The following is a 22,659-nucleotide window of genomic DNA, read 5'->3' as shown; positions in this document are numbered from 1 at the left end:
CAGCAATATATTTAGGTCCTGGGCCATTGAGTGACTTATAAACAAGTAAAAGTACTTTAAAATCAATCCTAAATGTAACTGGAAGCCAGTGTAAGGACCTGAGGACTGGTGTGATATGCTCAGATTTTCTGGTTCTAGTCAGAATCCTGGCAGCAGCATTCTGGATGAGCTGCAGTTGTCTAATGGTCTTCTTTGGAAGGCCGGTGAGGAGACCATTACAGTAATCCACCCTGCTGGTGATAAAGGCATGAACAAGTTTCTCCAAGTCTTGACTGGAAACAAAACATCTAATTCTTGCAATGTTTTTGAGATGATTGTATGCTGATTTAGTTACTGCTTTGACATGACTACTGAAACTAAGGTCTGTCTCCAGAATCACCCCAAGATTTCTGACTTGATTTTTAGTTGTTTGACCCCTAGAGTCAAGGTAGGGGTGTGCGATATGACGATTTTTGATCGTGGACGATAAAAATGTCTCCACGATCTGCTTTTTAAGAAATATCGTAGTATCGTGCTACAGTGCACATTATGTCAAATACAGTTCTGGCGCCTCCTTCTCTATATACTGTACAACACGACATACAGCAGTAGAGTTACTCTGACAGGACACTGCAGTTATTCACGATCGCAAAAGTACATTATTTGCACACAAGCCTTGCTGGTTAAATGTTTCATTCGCGCGCTGATCTGATGTGCTCTTTTTCTGAGCGCATACACCTGAAGCACGCGTACTAAAAAGCCTGTCTAACAGCGCCTGATTACTCAACTAAGTTATCTTTTGTGCTAATACTGTCAAAACACACATGGTTTACATACAGACTCAGTTGATTATCTCTAAAATGAAAGTAAATAGTTAAGAGAGAAACGGATGCGTGCCTGTATATTAGATGCGTGCAGCTCTTAAAGGGACAGGACACTAAACGTGCTGTCGATTGTCATTAAAGGGATAGTTCACCCTAAAATTTAATTTCTGTCATTATTTACTCACTCACATGTTTCCCAAACCTCTATTAATTTCTTGTGCTGAACACAAAATAAGATATTTTGAAGAATGAGGGTAACCAAACAGTTGCTGCTCCACATTGACTTTGATTGTAGGAAAGAAAAATCCTATGGAAGTCACGGAGGACCAGCAACTGTTTGGTTTTCCACCTTCTTCAAAATGGCATTTATGTTCAGCAGAAGAAAGAAACTCATTCAGGTTTAAAACAACTTTTGAGTAAATGATGGTATAAAAATAAAACATTATGACAGAATTGACAGACAGATGACAGAATATTTATTTTTGAGGGAACTATTAATTTAACGTTAACAAAACAACAAAACGCAAAGAGAAAAATCACTCACTATTCTTGACTGAAAAACTTTAATACAGTTGCTTTAGGAATCAGTCTATCTAGTGTTTTATTTTTATATTTGTTCATTCAATTTCATTGAATGCTCTGCTAAATACACCTTTTGTACCTGAAAATAAAGCACTGTTTGTTTTATTTGTATATTATGTGTATTTGTAATGTGTATCTTTGTTTTTATTTTTTAATAAGAAAAATAAAATAATGACAAAGATTTTTTTATCTTCGCCCACTTTGGCCTAAATATCTGCCATGCATCTTTGTCTTTATAATTTCGCTGTAATGCTCAGACAACTTGTAAAACCAAAATAGTAAAACTAACATGACAAAGAATTGTGATTAAAATCGTGAATCGTGATATTTCTAAAAAAAAACGTGATATGATATTTTTCCCATATCGCCCACCCCTAAGTCAAGGTATGCATTCACCTTGAGAACGTCATCTTTGTTTCCAAATGCAATGACTTCAGTTTTCTCCTTGTTTAACTGAAGAAAGTTCTGGCACATCCAACTGTTAATTTCATCAATGCATTGGCAGAGGGAGTCAATGGGGCTGTAGTCATTTGGAGATAAGGCTAGGTAAATCTGGGTATCATCAGCATAGCTGTGATAGGCAATTTGGTTCTTCATCAAGACACGCTCTGGGAGGACAAAAGGCTCCCGTTGAGCGGCCACACATGCAGGGCCCATAACTCGGGCCGTGGATGCCACAGCGTGACGTTCGCTTGAGAGAGGAGGTCCCGTCTCAAGGGAATGGGCCACGGGGCTGCTTCCAGCAGCTGGAAAAGTTCCGACACCCACGTCTGGTTCCTCCAGAAGGGGGCTATTAGGAGAAGCCTGTGCCCTTGTTCCCTGACTCGTCTGAGTACCTGAGGTAGCAGAGCGATTGGAGGGAAGGCGTAGAGCGGAAGACTGGGCCACTCGTGGGCCAGGGCATCCGTGCTCCTCGTAAAATAGATTGGGCAGTGAGAGTTGTCTTTGGAGGCAAAGAGATCTACTCGAGCTCTGCCGAAGATGTCCCAAATTGTCTGAACCGTGAGCGGGTGGAGCGTCCATTCCTCTGAGGAGACGTTGTTCCTTGACAACATGTCTGCTCCTAGGTTCATTTTGCCTGGGACGTGCGTCGCCTTCAGTGAGCGCAGATTGGTCTGAGCCCAAACAAGAAGGCCTTTGAGATGAGGCCGCCCTGGTGATGTATTTATGACACCACGGACCTACTGTCAGAGCGTACTAGGACGTGGTGTCCCCTTATGTCCCGCAGGAAGAATTGACAGGCACGGCACACTGCTAACATTTCTAGGCAGTTGATGTGCAGACCCGCTTCCTCCTCGGACCAAAGACCGAAGGTCGGTTTGCCCTCGCACAGTGCTCCCCAACCCTTGTTGGAAGCGTCTATCGTGACAACTTTCCTTCTGTGCGCCTTGTCTAAGATCACACCTCGCTTCAGCCAGAAGGGGTCCCTCCAAGGACTCAGGGCTGATACACATCATCATACTCAGGGCCCTCTGCTTCAGCCAGAATTGTATGGGGTGCATGTGAAGCAGACCCAAACGAAGCACTGGCGAAGCCGCTGCCATAAGGCCCAGCATTCTCTGGAAAGCCTTGAGCGAGTGGACGGTCCCTTCCTTGAAGGAGGCCGCACGGCGCTGAATAGTCATGGCTCGAGACAGTTGCTGTCATCTGCACCGAGTCTATCACTGTTCCCAGGAACGAAACTTGTTGGCTGGGCAACAGTGCGCTCTTGGCAAAGTTGACCCTGAGTCCCAGACAATCTAAGTGGCTGAGAAGGAGGGTCTTGTGCGACGTTGAAACCGCCTCTGACTGGGCCAGGATGAGCCAGTCGTCGAGGTAGTTGAGGATGCGGATTCCCATCTGCCGTAGAGGGGAGAGAGCCGCATCCATGCATCGCGTAAAAGTGCGGGGAGCCAGGGATAACCCAAATGGGAGGACCTTGTATTGGTATGCCACCCCCTCGAATGCGAATCTCAAGAATTGTCTGTGATGGGGGGGCTACCTGGATGTGAAAGTATGCGTCTTTCAAATCCAGCGACATAAACCAGTCCCCTGGGCATATTTGCGAGAGGATCTGTTTCAAAGTGATCATCCTGAACGACCTTTCTACCAGGGCGTGATTCAGGAGTCTGAGATCTAGAATAGGTTGCAGGCCGCCTTTTTTGGGGACGAGGAAGTAGCGGCTGTAGAAGCCTGACTCGCTCTGAGCTGGAGGACCGATTTCTATGTCTCCTTTTACCAGCAGATTCATCACCTCCGTGCGTAGGACTTGAGCATCCTTGCTATGTACCGTGGTGGCGACCACCCCGCGGAAACGAGGTGGTCTTCAAGCGAATTGGAGTTTTATAGTTTTATAGTAGCCATCACCAACTCTGACACACCGGGGATGGCCTGCCAGGCCTCGGCCCGTGTGGCAAGAGGTAGAATCGGCTCTAAAGACTAGGGCTGTAGTACTCTAGTCCGGTCTCGGACTCGAGTCCAGACTCGAGACATTTTTCTATCGTCTCAGACTTGTCTCGGACTCGTTGGTGTTTGCACTCGGACTTGGTTATTGGACTCGCCAAATGTTCTCGTTGGTCTCGACCGAGTCCAGCATTATGCTTTTTTTCTCCTTCAAAACAAAACCACATTCGCATGTCGCGCCTAAAAACGCGTGGAAAAAGCTAGGCACGGCTTTCTACTTCTTTCCAAAGCATTTTGTAGCCTGCGCTCTATGCTTGTGCTCCTGTGGCGTCTGCCGTTGCCAAGCAACCATGACCTGTGCTCTCCATGAAGACGCGGTGGTTTCAGCAAAGGATAAATGGATTTCCAGAACTAAAAATCCCTTGCAGTAGCTCTGCAACTAAATTTATTTAAAAAATGGCTATCCTTGTACAGCTATGATCAGCTGTCTCTCCGTCTTGGCTTAGCTTTCAATTTTGTTACGGGAAGGGATGAAGCTGATTGGCTGGTTCTTGTCACATGACCCACGGTGCACTTGCTGGTTCTGAAAAGTTGTATCTAATTTAATTTTCTATCTGTTAGATTGTTTTATTAACCTCTACACCTACCCCAGCCCTAAACTTACCCTTTACAATAATGAAATAATAATTATTGTTGTACAGTGTGACACAAATTACGCTGTATGTATGTGCGCTAGAAGTCTGCTACCCGACCCGAGCCCGACGGGTCCCGAAAAATGTGCGGGTTTCGGGTCGGGTTCGGGTTAATGTTTATTGAACAGCGTCGGGTTCGGGTTTGTAACTAAGAAAAACTAAATAGGCTATATATAGTTTGCGTGCCGTGTGCTTTGCCTGCTTGCTGTGTTGTGGTGACCGGCACGCGCGAGAGAGAAAGTTGTGTGCGCAGATGTGCAATGTGCATCTGCTACACAGACACACAGGCTCTACCTGTGTGTCTGTGGTCTGTGTAGCCCAGGGGTGGGCAAACTTTTTGGCTCAAGGGCCACACTGGGTTTTAAAATTTGACAGAGGGCCGGCCCAGTAGCAGATTATGAAACACGATCTCATGAAAGTGCGTATCTATACCACAAATTAATTTCTAGTGCCATTTATACACCAAAAATTTTTTAGGCATGCATATGCTACGTACTGTAAACCCCTTGGTTAGGATTAGGGGTGCGGAGTGCGTGCCTATTACACCCCATAAAGTGCGTATCATATGCACACGAAAACTGCGTATCATAAGCACTACAGATACAATTCGTGGTATTCGCACTTTCATGAGATCGGACTGAGCAAACACATTTACGTTGTGGCAACGTCTGCGCGAAATTCAACAACTGAGAGACGACATTGTGACAATACATTTTTTATGCTAAATATCCCCCATTTAGCATGTTATGTTTTGAGGTTAATTTTTAATTAGTCAGATGTTAGATAACCTCGGGGTCGGGTTCGGGCTTAACATATAAATGTATTTGTCGGGTCGGGTTAAATGATCGCGAGTATGGGCCGGGTTCGGGCTTCAGTTTAAAGCCCGTGCAGACCTCTAATGTGCGCATGCCCAGTAGCGCCAAAGGTATCCCTTATAGCCTTGACTCATCTGAACGCCTTTGATTGGCCATTGCATTAATAAACTCAATGGAATCGTATGTTGTAACGCTCACCGCGGTTAAAAAAACAAAAATTGTTGGCCCTAATATGCACAGTTAATTATTCATTTATTTATCACAAGTAATCATCATTGCAAAAAAAAAAAAAAAAAAAAAAAAACCTCCACTGTTATCACACATCACAGAATTTCCTCATTTCGTGCAGGACTATTATTACAAAGGCAAAATCAATGCAAATCAGCGGATATGTCTGTTGTACACAATTATTATTATAAAGCAGTATAATATATTATATATAATATTGTATAACAATACTGTTACACTATAATAAAAAGACTGAAAATGTGAAGTTGCACTTCAGCTTGTGTGAAATTGCTATACACAGAAAAAAACCCAGAGTGAAATTAACTCTCCTGGGAGTACATGTGAGACCACACTCAAGAGTGTGAAAGTGTTAAAATAAGAGTGTTAAATTAACACTGAAGCAGAGTTAAAGTTAATGAGGTAATTAAGAGATTCATTGAGTGGTGATTAACCATTATTTAAGACACCTGATGTTAACGAGCAGAATCGCCAAAGACGAAAATCACAATTTCTGTGTCACCATTATAGTGGTCAGCGTATACTTTAGTTGGGCTCTTGACCCTTATATTTTGTTTGGCTGCCGTAACTGAGTTACAAGAGAGAGACAAACAAAAAGAAAAAAGGGGTCATGATATGTTGGTAATGTTTTTACATAACGATCATTTGATCTATATCGCCAAAATCATTTAGAACCTAAAACAGTCAGATTTACCTTGTTGATTATAAAAATCCTGTTATTCTACAGTAGTCAATAATTAAAAGGGTTCCTTGAAAGTTGTTCTGGTAATTAAAAGAAAAAAAATCTTATTTTAGACACACACAGATATCAAGAATCAGTGTATGAATCTCAACAACGGTGACAAACAGCATAAACAGATCAACTCTAAACATTAGAAAACAAGCTACTAAAAGTCACATAAAAAAAAAATAATAATAGTAAGAATAAAGAAAATTACTAAGAAAATTCAGCTAATAATTTCTTCACACCGCAATGCATCATGGGAACCATGGATGAAATTGATTGGTTGCACCCAGAATGCACTGCAACATGCTTTTAAATTGTCACCGTTGTTGAGATTCACAGGTTGATTCTTGATGTTTGTGTCTAAATAATAGACTCTTCAAAGATTTTCGAACAAACAACTTTAAGAAATCCCTCGGCTTGTATTGAAAATGCTGGTAATCCTATGCTAATGAATCACAAGACTGCTATAATCAACAATGATCTAAATCAGAGATTTGGCTCTAAAGGAGTTCAGAGATTTAGGAAAAACAATACACACACACACGTCTATGTGTGTATATGTGTGTGTGTGTGTGTGTGTATATATATATATGTATGTGTGTATATGTGTGTGTATGTGTGTATGTATATGTATATATATATTAGGGCTGCAACTAACGATTATTTTAATAATCGATTAATCTGTCGATTATATTTTCGATTAATCGATGAATCGGATAAAAAACCCAAAAACAAGGCATTCATTTCCAACCCTTTATTCAAAAACAGAACTAAAATATTTAGAAAGTGCACAAACACATTGCTCCTTGAACATCCCAGAGCTGTTATAATAATAATAAAATAAAATAAAAATAAAATGGACTAACACAAAAAACATACACATGTATGCTTTATATCTGCCAAATATATAGACTTTTTTTTTTTTTAATAAAGTGCCACCTGAGCTGCCAGAACAACAGGGTGCGTGTCTAGAGCATTTTAAATGGGGGGGCCAGTCTGGGGCACTGCCTCAAAAGAGGGTGGCCGGGGGGAGAGGTTGGATACATGATGTTAATAGGCCTATATTATATAGGCTATTAATTGCACAGTGTGAGATTCATTGGTCCTCACAGAACTTTGTGAGATCGCGATGAACAAAGAGTGACAGCTTTATTGGTTATGAGCGCTCTTTGCAAGCTTTCTAGGCAATCCATTTAAAATGTAGAACTTTGTTTTTTGCCCACACACACACGTTACAAAGTTTTCGGAATGACATCTGCATATTTATGCAGGATTCGCTCTTGAAGTATCAGCATATTGATAGCAATAGAAGGGACAAAATATGTGAAAATGTGCATTAAGAGAGCACCCCCACTTATTTCAGAAGCAGCCTTAGTGATTATTTCTGGAACCTGGTTGATATGCTTTTATAACTATATACAAAAACAACAAAATACAAATGCACTACATAAAATAATTTTATAAATGCATATTTACAATTTAAGCACTTAACTAAAATAAGTATTAATAAAATTAATAACTAGAGAAGGCTAACTATATTCAGCTTGCTTCCATTTAGTGAGAAAAGCCTACTCTTCACTTGAATTAGAAAAAAAAAGCTTTTCTGGTCTTCAGTGATGCGAGGATAACGTTTGAGCATACACACAATATCTGAGTGAGACCCGAGCCAATTCATAAAAGAACAATGTAGATTTAAAAGCACACGTCCAGTTTTGTGCGAGTGAAGGAAATCCGCTTGCGAGTGGATAGATGCGTGCTCGCGCATTACATGATCGCGTAACATTATGCGCTCTCGACATTTGTCATTTAGATCACCCTAAAATGCCTAAAATTAATAAAGAAGAGAAGTAAGCGGCCCTAGGTAGCTGACTACACATGCCAAGATACGCCAGATGCAGTTAGAAATTTACTAAAAACAAGCCTATCGCAAGACATCTGGTAGGGGGGGGCACCTAACGACGTAGACACGCACCTGCAGAACAATAAATAATTTATAAAAAATAAAGAACAATACAAATCAGAAAATTTAACAGGATTTGTTTGAATGTCAGAACTTGTTCTCTACACTACACTGCAGGCGCACACACTCGCAGATGCACACACACACACACACACACACACTTACTTTGTTCAGACACTTTGCATTGCAGTTAACACACTTTTTATGTTTATTTAGTGTGAAATGCTCCCACACCTTGGATGACTTGGGTCGCACGGATTTCTCTGCCTCCCATGTATCTTTCCTCTACCTCCGCTCGTTTTTTATTTTAGCTCCGCCCTGTCTATGAGGCGCCGAACTCTGCTAGCACCCGTGCGCGAGAGAGACCGAGTGTGTTCGCTCCACGCTCAACTAAAGTTTTTTTTTTTTAATAATCAAACGTCTCCGCGTCGCGCGACACAACGAATCGATTATGAAATTCGTTGCCAACTCTTTTAGTAATCGATTTTTATCGATTTAATCGATTCGTTGTTGCAGCCCTAATATATATATGTGTATATGTGTGTGTATGTGTGTATGTATATGTATATATGTATGTGTATGTATATGTATGTATATGTATATGTATATATATGTATATGTATATGTATATGTATGTGTATGTATATGTATGTGTATATATATGTATGTGTATATATATATGTGTATGTGCATATATATGTGTATATATGTATATATATATATATATATATGTATGTGTGTGTGTGTGTGTGCACCTGGTATTCATCACGTCCTGGGGACCAAATGTCCCCACAAGGATAGCAATACCAGTAAATCTTAATCTTGTGGGGACATTTTTTGGTCCCCATGAGGAAACAAGCTTATAAATCATACAGCATAAAGTTTTTTGAAAATCTAAAAATGCAGAATGTTTCCTGTGAGGGCTAAGTTTAGGTGTAGGGTTGGTGTAGGGCAATAGCACATACAGATTGTACAGTATAAAAACCATTACGCCTATGGGATGTCCCCATAAAACATGGAAACCCAACGTGTGTGTGTATGTATGTATATGTATATGTATATATGTGTATATATGTATATGTATATATGTGTATATATGTGTATATATGTGTATATGTGTATATATGTATATGTATATATGTGTATATATGTATATGTATATATGTGTATATATGTATATGTATATATGTGTATATATGTATATGTATATATGTGTATATATGTGTATATATGTATATATATGTGTATATATGTGTATATGTATATATGTGTATGTATATGTATATATGTGTATATATATATGTATATATACATGTATGTGCTTGCGGCAGCGAAGCGGTCGCTTATATAGCCAGAAGCCCCCCCCCATTTTGGCGGGCTGCATAGCCATAGGCTCGCTCATCGCTGCCGCCGTGCCACTGGTTCGTTTTTATTGCACTGCACGAACCAATGGATGTGCAGTTTCACTGCGTGATTGAAAAGGCTTCAGTGAAGAGGAAAAAAGTAGTTTTTCCCATACAGCGTCTTACGACGCAGTACGAGTGAAATATCGACAGGGAACTGTTTCTTGCTTATTATTTTTATGGAAACTGTAACACATTTTGTTTCAGGATTCTTTAATAAGTATTTTAGTACAGCATTTGTTTATAATCAAAATCTTTTGTATCTTTACTGTCTTTATAAAAAAAAATGCACTGACCCCATACTTTTGAACAGTAGTGTATGTGTGTGTGTGTGTGTGTGTGTGTATACAGTTAATTTTTTTCCTTATCTGTTGCATTTGTTGCAGCTCAGTCACTATTGAGGGATTCTGGACTATATACATGTTCTTGTAGTCATCAGCCAATCAGCGTCTTCCAAGAATTGTATAGTAAAGACCAGATTTGACAAGGTCTGACTGGGTCTCTGGTCAGTACTGGTAGTCATCACCATGCAAGAATACCAGATAAAAGATGGTTTATCCCAGGCTGATCTTCCTGCATTTCCAGTCCAGAACAACATTCTGTTCTCATTACTGCAGTTAGAGACGTTTGTCTGAGACAGTATCATCAGGGAAAGCTCTGATCGTGACTGGGCCTGAAAAAGGTCAACATCTGGTTAATCTGTTTACTCTTGTTTTGCCATGTCAATCTCACCTGTTGCACTGCATAAACATCGAGCATGAGGAGTGGGTAAAAGGTAATGAAGGATGGATGGAAAGTCAAACAGAGAGAGAAGAATGGCGATACAATGGGAGAGTGGATGGCCCACATTATTGCACAGAGAAGGAATCAGATTTTTGCTGTCCTGATGTCCACAAACATTTAGAGTGTCTTGAGCTGGGTTTGCACCTATCTTTTGAAGTGAACCAACTGCTGCCAAATAACTTGCAGATTTATGTCTCTGCATATGTGAATCACATAAAACGAACCATTTAACATCAATGGAAAGAACAGAATGTGCGGTAAAATGGAACATGACATGCTCTCTGTTTTCCAAAGGACATTTTATTGGTTTTTGCTGAGGCTGGGGATTGCTAGGGCTTTGGAGTCATTTGCCCATGCTTTTATTTTTAATATATAAAGACACTACTATTCAAAAGTTGTAAACATTTTCACGTGGTTTTCTCACTAAGGCTACATTTGTTAGATCAAAAATACAGTAAAATGCAAAATGTTGTAGAACATTGCAGTTTAAAATAACTGCTTTTTTATTTTTTAATAATATAATATTTATAATATTATAATATTTTTAATATATTTAAAAATTATTTATTCCTGTCATGGCAAAGCTGAATTTTCAGCAGCCATTACTCCAGTCTTCAGTGTCACGTGATCCTTCAGAAACACAATGTCTCACGTTTAAATAATTGTTGTGCTAGAGAAGGTGAAGAAGTAGTGTTCTGATGCCATGTCGCAGATATATGTGAAGGTGTGTGACATTTCAGGAACAAGCTCCAAGTGCTTCGCCAATCACAATGCACTGGGCCAGCCAACCAATCAGAACACATTTCGTATTTCAGAAAGAGGGTTTCATCAAAACAGGAACTAAACTGTGTTTGAGACAGACTGGGAAGAGAGATGCTGCAATCATGTAAAATATATGAAACATAATGGCCTGGTTTCATAGACAGGGTTTAGCCTAAACCAGGATTATGCCATATATGGTTCAATTAGGACATTTAAGTAATTTTTTATAAACATGCCTTAGAAAAAAGCATAACTGGTGTGCATCTTAAATCAAAGGCACTGACATGTTGTAAGATCAGTCAGTGCAAGTTTCTTTTAGTTGAAACCGCTCATTTACATTTTAGTCTAGGACTAGGCTTAAGCCTTGTCTGTGAAACGGGGGGAATGTGTTTTTGGAATAATCAAGTATGAAAACCTCTGCTTTGTATTATAAATACACCTCAAAAACTAAATCAAGACTTTGTAAAAGGGCATAATAGGTTTTTGTAAACTGTGATCTATTTTTTTCTGGATTCTTTGATGAATAGAAAGCTCAAAATAACAGCATTTATTTGAAATATAAATCTTTTATGTTACAAAAATCCTCACTGTCGTTGCTTAATAAAAGTATGCATTACTTTAAGTATGTAAAATCTGTATGACTTTATTTCTTGTATGGAACACAGATGATGTTTTGAAAAACAATTTTTGCCATTTCAAAAATGAATTAGATCATCTTCTGTGTTCCAGAGAAGAAAGTAAGTCTTAAAGGCTGAGAATGATAAAATTAGGCTAATAAGTATTTTGGGTGAACTATCCACAACTTTCTTTTCCCATTTTCACTCCTTATGATGCATATAATTTTTTTTTTTTTGTTATGCCTTCTGGTGAATCATGTGTAAGGGTGAAGTCAGAAGTGTTCTTTTTTTTTTTTTTTTTTTTTGGCTACCCTGTTTCCCCCCCCACCTCTCTGCATTCTGGTCCTACGGGCTCTGCCACATTTTGCGTCTCTCTTACAGTGGTGGTACTGTTTTCGTGTGTGTTTGTTTCAAATGGGGTGGCCTTGTATCCAAAATGAAGAAATTGTGTGTCTGTTCCTCCACTTCACCCTTCATTGATGACTTAGTCACCTTTTCATTCCCCAAACTCTTTCCTCTCTCCTCCATTAGACCACAGTCACGCAGCACTAAACTCTCAGATCATTACCAGCTTGTTCGAATTGTCTTTTATCAAAACGGAGTTCATTGTTTGTGGTGAAGTCACTTAAGAGTGCCCTACATGTTTCAAAACTCAAACTCTGGGGGGTGAGAGTCCACTTTTGCATCAGTTTCACACTGATTTTAAGAGATCTTCCCTCGGGCTGTACAGCTCACAATGACACTGCTGTGCTCTACGGTTGGCTTCAGTTGCCTGCTGAGTCACCACGATGCAACTCTGCTTCTTCCATCCATTTATGCACGCAAACATCATAAAGCAACCAAAGTAGTGAAATCATCTCCGATAGATGTACACATCTACCTTACTCGCTGAGCAAAACCAGATAAAAAGCCCAAAGAGGTTGCATTTGGAAGTTTAAGATCATATGACATTGTTTTGCAGCATTCTTTTATTGTTTGATCACCATCTATATGTTTTTCTTTCTGTCTTCTCACAGAAAGGCAGTCCAGGAAAGTTCTCCATGAATGTACGTCACAATGATGATGACAGACCAGATTCCGCTGGACCTGCCGCCACCACTATTGAACGGGGAGGTGGCCATGATGCCGCACATGATTAATGTTAATGGGGATGGATCGCAACAGGTGAGTTACTCTGGGTGATGCATGAATTGATAATGTATACCTTGAATGCAGTGCAAGTCACTTTGCATGAATGCCTCTGCCAGATGCATGCATATAAATGTGAATGTAAGCTATATATTCTTACAGCAGGGATTTTTAATCTGTTGCTAAGGACCTCTAAAAAGATGATCCCCTTCCAATCATTGAAAAAGTAAGCATGTAGAAAGACCCATTTAAAAAAATTGGCCATCAATGGAATAATTTAAGTAATTAATTTAATGTCTTTCCAAATTATTTTTTAGGATTTTCTTAGAGAAAAGATGCAGCAAAAATATGTAACACACATTATATTACAGGGACATTTGGCTCTAAAATGATATTATTAAACCCAGTTATTTAATATAACCATGCTGACTCAACCAATGGCATGAGTTTGGGCTGGGACTATCTGACCGATGCAGTTGTTCCTGTTAAAACAGTCTTATAATTCCTGTTCCATTGGGTGCACAAAATACACTCTTCAAATTTTAAAAAGGGGAACAAAAATAAGTTAATTTGAAGTTCAAGACCATTTTTCTATGAGTTCATGCTGTGCTGAAGGAAGAGTTCACAAGTTGATAAGTTCTTTTGAGAGTTGAAAGTGAAAGGTTGACTAGCTTTGTGGCTGCAGGTCAGCCGTTACCTTAAATTCAACTGACATAGGTTCTTTCTCACTAATTCTTGATGGAGAACAAAGCCAGAAACATCCAGCTCGGTATGTTGGTCAATGAGGAACATTGTAGTCATCTTACATTAGACATTCAAGGAGCACTGCGAGCCCTCAGGCATGCTTCACATTTCCATTGCACATCTCTCTGTAGATCTGCACCATCAGTACGGATCAGTCTGTTCTGATATCTTCTCCAGGTGCTGCAGATACAGCGCCCTGGCCGTGTTTCCTCCGGCCAGAGCGGAAAAATAATCAGACCCTTGAGAGATAAGGAAAAGGGCGTCTGCAGCAGATAGTGAAGGTTAAGTGCTTTGGATTCAGCCAGGTCCACGTTTCAATGAATCACTGAAAAGAAGAACAGACCGCACAACCTGACAAAGTTGTCAGTCCCCAGCTTTCTTGATTAACTGTCATATTTGATTTAAGCCTGGTATGCAAAGGTGCAATGCTTGCATAGAAGATGAGGGAGGGGAGAACACAAGGTTTTCCTCTGGAAAGCCGGCTTGACTCTTCAGTGCATGCCGCCGTTCCCATAGCAACTGCAGCAGCAGCAGACTGTGTGTATGTGTGTGGAAGCAGGAAGTAGGTGCCCAGATCTCCAGGGCTGGAGCAGGGAGATGGGAGGTCCGTCTGACACACAACCATCAGGGCTGTAAGGAAACATAGGGTTCGTGCGACATGGCGGGCCAACTTTTTCACATCTACAGGCACATTTGCACTCTCAACAACCTGTGCCCTGAGAATATGATGGTAAGCAGCCTGGAGCAGAAGAGGGCACTGCGAGCGGACCGTTTCGAGGGGGTTTCACATCTGGTTTCACAACATCTGGTTGCATCATATGTTTTCTTGGCAGTTGTGGTCACTATAGTTTGCTAATGTTCCACGGCTCATTTTAAAGTTATGGATTAGTGCATTTTAAAGATTTGCAACTTTTTTCCTTTCTTGGATTGTGTTTGCGGACCAAACTTTGGTTTTGCATCTGTCTGATTCCCAGTGTTTTCGCAGGTGATCCTTGTGCAAGTCAACCCTGGAGAGACCTTCACCATCAGAGCAGAGGATGGATCCCTGCAATGCATTCAAGGTATGTTGTGCTTCCTGTCTCATGCAGCTTCACTTGCAACAGGTTCCTCAATCCATCTCAGGAGCTTGTTTCTGGAGTTTGCGTATATGATTTGCGAAATGTGGGATGGTGTTGTTGTTCCCTCTGTTCCTGTTTGCTTGGTGTTTTTCTAGCTAATCGTGTTATTGGATTTGGAGCTGGTGTAAACCGATGAGAGGCCGGGCGCAGGGCCACGACTGGCATACTTCTGAGGCAGAGTGTACAATGGCAGATTACAAAGCCTCTTTGTCTCATTACCCCTCTCCTTTAACATTCAGTGTCTTTGTAGCTAATTAACGATGGACAAGATGGATCATTTGCACAGGCTGCGGTTGGGTTCTCTGAACAGCTGCGCAGATGAGGACAGCTATATATATATATATATATACACTACCGTTTAAAAGTTTGAGGTTTTAAGGACGACTTTTATCTATCAAAGATGCATAAAAATGATCAAAAGTGACCAGTAAAAACATTTGAAATGTTACATTTCAAATATATTTTTTTCCCCCTCTTTTACGATTTGTATTCATCAAAGAATTCTGAAAAACATTGAAAATATCACAGCTTTTACAAAAATATTAAGCAACAGCTGTTCAACATCAATAATAATGAGAATAAAAATAATAATGCAATGTACTTATTGTATTCATATTGCATTGCAAAACACTTTTGCTGCTATTGAGGTGGGATACGGGTGAGGTTAGGGACAGGTTTAGTGGTATGGGTAGGTTTAAGGGTAGGTTAAGTTGTAAGGGATGGGTCAGCACTGTAATTATAAATGTAATTATAGAAATTAATTACAGATGTAATTAAATGCAGATATTTTAAAAAATATAATGTAAAAACATGTACACAGTACGTGCATTGTATCAAATGATTAATTTAAATGTAAGTACATAGTAGTTAAGACCACCTAATATAAAGTGGGACCAATAATTTTTTTCCTGAGGAGCAAATCAACATATTAGTATGATTTCTAATGGATCATGTGACTGAAGACTGGGGTAATAGCTGCTGAAAACAGTACATATCAGCATATTAATTTGATTTCTAAAGGATCATGTGACTGAAGACTGGGGTAATAGCTACTAAAACAGTACATTTGAAAATGTATTCAAATAGAAAACATGTATTTTGATGTATGTATATATAAATGTTATATATTTATATATAATTTCCCAATATTACAGTTTTTTCTGTATTAAGAGCGCAAATTTTCTTGTAAATGTCTCATCAACTGTCAATTTCTTATGTAGAGTTTAAGATTCAGACATGCTGACACAATGTGGTGAGTGCGATTATTGGTTTTATACAACCGTCCTATACAATCAAGATAATCACTAATGATTAAGTTTGGACCCTGGCAAGGCGGATGTTTAGACATTTAAACAGGCAAAATCACAGTCATGTAAGAAGACACTTGTACTTAAGGTAGCATGACACCGATTTCCCTGCTCAAAAGTGATCTTCAGGTTGTGGAGGCATAGATGGGTGGAGGGCAGGCTGGATGGGCCGTGAGGCACGCTGTTGTGATAAAGGTCAGAAACAAGGCTCTCTAGGGCCTGGCAGCAACATGTGTTGACACAAGAATAGAACAACAGGCCACAGCACTGGCCCTGCTCGCTGCCACAATGTGCCTTTGTGTGTTCGTTAGCTTTAGGTCCTCACCTGTGATTTCCAATAGCTCTTTCTTGTGGCATCAATGCATTAACTTTCATCCATTGTGATCTCAATGAGATTGAGTCATGCCAAGTGTCCTTGTTGCTGCATTTTTGTCAAACCAGTTCCTCCTATAAGAAAAGCATCAATGCTGTAATTAATAGCTGTACTTGGCTTTAACCTCTCCCTGTGTAAGGTTAAAAACAACAAGGAAGTACTTAGGTCAAGCCTTTCAGGTCGCGCCATTGTGTTGGACAGAAGCACACAAGCACATCCGACGCTTAGTGAAAAGGCTCGGCTTATGGCATCACAGCGTTGAAAAAAAGCAAGGAAAAGCAACCTGGTGAAACAACGAGAACAAGGTGTGGCACAGGGAGGAGAGGGGCATTTCAAACGCACGTGTTTACAGAAAAGGTCACTGGGTTTAATTAGAAGTGTCGACTGAAGCATAGGCTCTGAAGTAGCTGCTTTGTCATTATACAAACCTCAGAGCAGAAGCCTAGATTTAGGATTTTATATAAAGTAACCGCTGTTTAGCCCATGGACCGCTGGCAACACAGAATGCACAGAGAAAACTTTTTGAAAATGCTTGGGCCAAGATCGCATTTGCAGTCAAAAGGTTTCATTTAAAATGATAGTTCGCCCAAAAATGATCATTCAGTCATCATTTACTCACCTCATGTTGCTCCAAACCTGTATGGATTCTTCTGCAAAGCATAAAAGGAGATTTTGAGAAATGTTTGAACCGTTTTGATCTAAAATAAACGTGGTTCAACAAGATTGGACCCCTCTGAAAACACTTTTGTGTTATACAGAATTAAATGAGGGTGAATGAATGATGACAGAAATTATTATTTTTTGGTGAACTAGTACTTTAAATATGAAAGTTTGTCTCTGTCACTTAATTTTTGATAGTAGGTCTCTGGAATCATTGAAGTAGGCTAGTGGAAAAGTGGAAAGAGGAGGCTGTTGGTTAAGAATTTTATAATTAAGGATTCTCTGCTCTTATTGGTCGCTTTCCATCCTCCCTTATCATCATCTCTCATTGCAAAAACAGCACTTTTTCCTGTCTTCCCACATGGAGATCCCACTCACCTCTATTTTTGACACACTTAGATAAATGTTGTGCTTTATTTTTAGCATCTTAAGCCTCAACTTTTTGACCCAACTTAAATCTTAACCCTTTGCCTGCTGGGATCCATTGTCGGCATTGCAAATGCTAGTGTCTTTAAGCTTTTTGGCTGAGTGGCAGGTCATTACAACGCTCTGAGCCCTATCTTTACTGGAGTTCCAGCCCGCTCCTATCGCTGCTAATTAGAGTGGAAGAGGTTGAACTGTAATCTTTGTCTTGTTTAAACAGGGTAACCTTTTTCTTTTTCCAGGGGTCCGCTTAACAACCCTCCGCCACAGTCTGTTCGCAGCAGTAAGGTCGCTTCGTGCTGCTTTTCCACACTTTTGCAAACGGAGGGCGGTTCTGTTGTTCGAGTTCAGCCTGTCCTGGGTTGCTCACTGTCTGTTTTGTGTTTCTGTGTGTGCGCCCCTTTTTTTGTTTTGTTGCGAGGTCAAGGTAGTGTATGAAGGCGTTATCTCCAGCATTTCCTGGCCGAGAATGAGCACAGTTGTGTTTTGACTAGCCTAGCGTAGAGATGTGGTGTTTATGAAGGGGAGGTAAAGCAGGTTTTGAGGTTAACTAGGGACACTGGTTCCATTTGCAGGGGCAATCCAGCCATCTGTGAGCACTTCCTGTTTGTCATTTACCCAAGGTCCTGGCCTGATCAACCAGCCTCTTTCATCTTGCTTCATGCTTTTGGACAGACATAAACCACTTTCATTTGTTTTTCTTCTCTCTTCAGTATCTGCTGATAAGGCACTAACTGTTTCGGTGTTTACGAGCATTTTTTTCTGTCAGGTTATGAAAACATGAAATGCCATTTGCAGCCCATTTTTACTTCTTTAATGTAACATTTCCTAGTTGAACAGGACATTCAGTGAGAGAAAAATATATAGGTTGGTGCTTGATTTTTATCAAATTGGATCATATTCATTGGTACAAGGATGAGGATTAGTTACTATAGCAATGCCTAGTTTGCTATTTTGCTATTGGTTAACATTATCCAATAGCCTGTGTGGCCTAGGTGACATCATCAGAAAAGTTGTTTCATAGGTGTAGAAAGTCATGTTTTGATGTTTGACAAAGATAAATATTGTTTTTATGTGAAACTGCATTCATTTATGAATTTGTTAATAAAGTGTGTATTAAAAGAAAACATGTGACATTTTCATATATTTTAATAGATAGCACACCAAATATGTAACCTGCTCACTAGTGCCCCCTGAATTAAATGTTGAGAGTATTTTATGATTGTTGAACATGGGTCAACTGTAGACATTTATAATGACAGTCAAAATAAATTGTGGATGTAATGCATCTCAATAAATATGAACATAAAATCACTCGCAAGTATTTATTTCGCAGTGTTTTCTTGGCAGTTTGATGCGCAATTGAATTAAGATTTCACAGTTGAATAAGCCTGCAAGTCCTCTTTACTCCAGTTTGATGAAATTACACAAAAAGCCTCAGTATCTTGGTCTGTACTGTGAGTATGTTTGTGTAATTAAGTGTGTTTTATTGTTTCTGCTCTGAGGAGCCATGGAGAACGGCTTCTCTGGTGTAATTACAGCTTTTGCTGAGAGCACATTATTCTCAGTGCACGCCGTAATTTAGCAATGATGTACGGCAAAAGCGTTGCAGTCAGCAAGCACTGAATCTGATTTTCTGTACAACACGCACCAAAAAGATTCCATTTATGCCTCGGAAAGCATATCGAAATTAAACATGCTGAATGAATTTGTCTGGAACCCAAGGGAGTCAATATTGGCCAGAAAAAGAAAAACAAAAATGAACAAGGAAGATGTGTTGCGTTCTCCGACCGAAAGAGGACAAAAGTGTTCTTGTCCTTGCCATCAGACAGTATCTACATTGACTGAAGGTCATTAGCTAACTTTAGAAAAGCCCCATGAATGGCTATTGTGGCATGAAGTGAGTGACTTTCTCAGCTTACCGTACTCCTACAAAGCACAGAGACAGAGAGGCGGACATTTCTTTCCACAGGCTCTACTGAGTAGGAATGGACTCAAGTACTGAGGTAACGGCAATGTGCTTGGTTGATTTACAGAGTCTGTCAACTACTTGAGAAGAAATTTGCAAAATACACATCCCTGCTACATTTCGGTCTCAGCACATCTAAAGACTCGCATCCCACCTGAGCAATCGCTACTCCCGCTTACTCCACTATCTGCAGTCATTTCATAACTGATTAATCATCTTCCAAGTCAGCAGTCCATGTGCTTATAATTGCGCTGTGCTGAAGCAAATCAGAGAGTGACAGACAGATAAAATACAGAATTTGAACTGTAACCCTGAAGGCAGCTTTCCTGTCTCCTGCAAGGGATTTACAGAGGTGAAAGTGTTCCAGTCCCTCCTTTAGGGTTTATTTATCTATGTGCATGAAGCAGCTGGTCCTCTATTTATGTTTGGGAGCCTCGTCGCCTGAGAGACAGGTCTAGTGTTAGATAATAGGTCAGCTGGAGAAGACACTCAGGTGATGTGCAATAGCATGTGTTGATGAAGTATAACTTTCTGAAGGAACCCAAAACATTTTAAGACATTTATATTTAATTATTATCTTTTGAATTAATTTTATTTTAATATTTATAAATATATGAATATTTAAAATGTACTGTATTCATCAGAGAAGTGTGTTACTGTAACTGCACATAGAAAAGAACTGAGCAACAAGTTGAACTCATGAATGAACAATCCTTTTAAATAGAATGGAAGCACATCAATAAGCAAGCACTTTTATCTTAGAAATTCATAGTACGCTTAGGTTACTAAAGGGAAAACCCTTATGAAGTTAAGTGCTTTACTCAAGGGCACAATGATAATCACTTCTTGTGGGGGATCGAACCAGCAACCATTTAGTTACGAGTCCTGGGCTTTAACCTTTAAGCTACACCAACTCAGAGAAGACAATCAGTCCTGTCGTACATGTTTTGAATGGTTTAAAAGGTGCAATTAAAGACATTGAAAGCTTTTGAGGTGAGAAATTGCTCTCAAAAGCTCAGTAGGAGCTGTGAAAAAGGGGATGCTTTGTTGTCCGGACAGTGAAGATGAATGCACATATTTGTCAAAGTTTTCTTTGTTTGATGGTTTAAGCGACCACCAGAGCTCCACCAGAGACCTGGAATGCATACACAATTCAATAACATTTTACAATAATGTTCTATGCTAGCATTAGATAATGCAAGTGCTATCATGGATTTAAAATAAGCAATATTTTTACAACAAATTTAAATTTAGTTTGATTAAATGTTAATTTTACATTTAAGTATAAAGAGTGTTCATTTTAAGAATGAATTAAAATTCTAAAAGTATATATAAAAGTATAACATTATTTTATTTATTATAAATGGACATGAATAAATCATGAATAACAGTATATTTATAAATAAAATAAAAACACTTGCTGTAAACATATTGTTCTTTTTTATTTCATGATGCCTAATACAATAATTGGACATTTTTAGGAGGTTTCCCCCATAATTCACTTTTAGAAATTAAGAGAGAGAGAGAGAGAGTGATGTCTCCTGGCCTAGAATATACATAAGGTAAGGTTTGTTATCTGAAGAATATGCTCTCAGATCTGATTTTCTTAAATCTGTTAAAGATCCATAACAAACACTGACAAATTTGTGACACTTATATTTGATATCTTAAGTTCCAACAAAAAAAAGGTCTGTGGGACGTGTGGTGGCTCATGGAGAAGAGTAGATTTCCTGAGAAAGACAAAGGGTAGGCGATTTGAAAGAATTCCTCCTGTCTGCTGGCCCAAGCTCAAGCAAGGAGAGCAGTGTGGGGTGAAAGGGTTCATTTGGACAAGGCCCGGTGACCGTTGCCAGAGAGGCACGGCCCGAGACTATGTGCCCGGCTTATTCCAGATGTGCCTTACAGGCTTTGGCAGAAGATTAAAGCTCTGCTGCCCATTCCTCAGCCACACCCTCTCAGAGCTGAGCGAGTGAGCGAGAAGGGAAAAAGAGCACATCAGGTCTGCATACCAGAGCCTCTTTAGATCTTTGCAGTTTCAGCACAATGTAACTTAAAGTGTTCCTTGCAGATCATTCCACTATCATAACCAAATATTAGAGCACAGGAGTCCAAAACCAAACCCTACATGGAAACTACTAGATTTCATCAGGAAAGAATGTGAGCTCCAGTGAGGTTTTAGCTGTGCGACTTGGTGTGGCACCGGTTTGGTGTGATGTGGATCACAATGCAAGAAGGAAGAACCTGGAAGTGCCTTTTTGTGCTTGTGACCTGAACATGTAGATCCTTTAGGAAGGTCAAGGATTCCATGAGTCTGAAAAAAGACGAGTCAGTTTAACGCATATGTTAGTGTTTTATTTTTGTTTTTTTATGTCATATAGTTTGTGTTTGGATGAAAAAATCTTTTAAATTTAGTCTTTTAATAATGTCACATTCATTAATTATTCATCAATATTATAGTAAGACTAAAATGGCATCTTTATCAAGGAACCCTGAAAAAAATGTATCATGGTATCATAAAAATATTAAGCAGCTGATATCAGGTATTCACTGTTTTTGACATTGATAAGGATAAGAAATGTTTCTTGAGCAGAATATCAGCATATTAGAATGATTTCTATAGGGTCATGTGAAAATTCAGCTTTGCATCACAGGAATAAATTACATTTTAAAATATAATAAAATGGTAAACACTTTTTTTAAATCGTAATAATATTTCACCTAATTACTGTTTTTACTGCATGTTTGATAAAATAAATTGTAGATTGCAGTCAGAATGTTGACTCCAAACATTTTACCAGTAGTGTAATTTAAGTTTATTTAAGTGCAAATTAATTCAGTACAAATATTCAGATCAACATTACCTGAAATATTACAATAAGTAACTTAATTCAAGTTCATTTGTGCAAGTTATTCAATTCAATTCAATTCAAGTTTATTTGTATAGCGCTTTTTACGATACAAATCGTTGCAAAGCAGCTCTATAAGAATTTAAGTTTCCACAATATATTTATATATTGCAGAACCTTAATATGTTTGACTTATGGCAAAATTTGGTAATTCTGTATGTTGTCTGAGCATTGGCATCCTCCGAAGTCCTCTGAGGGGTTGGCATCATCTTTCTCAGGTGTTCGGTCATCTCAGATCATTTAAGGGTTGGATCCAGAC

General features: G+C 39.3%; 1 protein-coding gene across 1 annotated transcript in view; it reads left to right on the top strand.

Annotated features, from left to right (window-relative positions):
- Nucleotides 1–22,659, top strand: part of LOC306846300 (fibronectin type III domain-containing protein 3B-like) — a 160,426-nt gene that overhangs the window by 42,696 nt on the left and 95,071 nt on the right. The window contains exons 2-3 of the mRNA XM_079379569.1: nucleotides 12,789–12,936; nucleotides 14,630–14,705. Coding sequence (XP_079235695.1) covers nucleotides 12,817–12,936; nucleotides 14,630–14,705 — 196 coding nt within the window. The 5' untranslated portion in view covers nucleotides 12,789–12,816. The remainder of the gene's footprint in view (nucleotides 1–12,788; nucleotides 12,937–14,629; nucleotides 14,706–22,659) is intronic.

This window comes from Barbus barbus (assembly GCF_936440315.1).
Source record: "Barbus barbus genome assembly, chromosome: 26".
In the NCBI taxonomy this organism is placed as follows: domain Eukaryota; kingdom Metazoa; phylum Chordata; class Actinopteri; order Cypriniformes; family Cyprinidae; genus Barbus; species Barbus barbus.
Note: the sequence above shows the minus strand (reverse complement) of the source record. Positions and strands in the feature narration are given on the sequence as shown.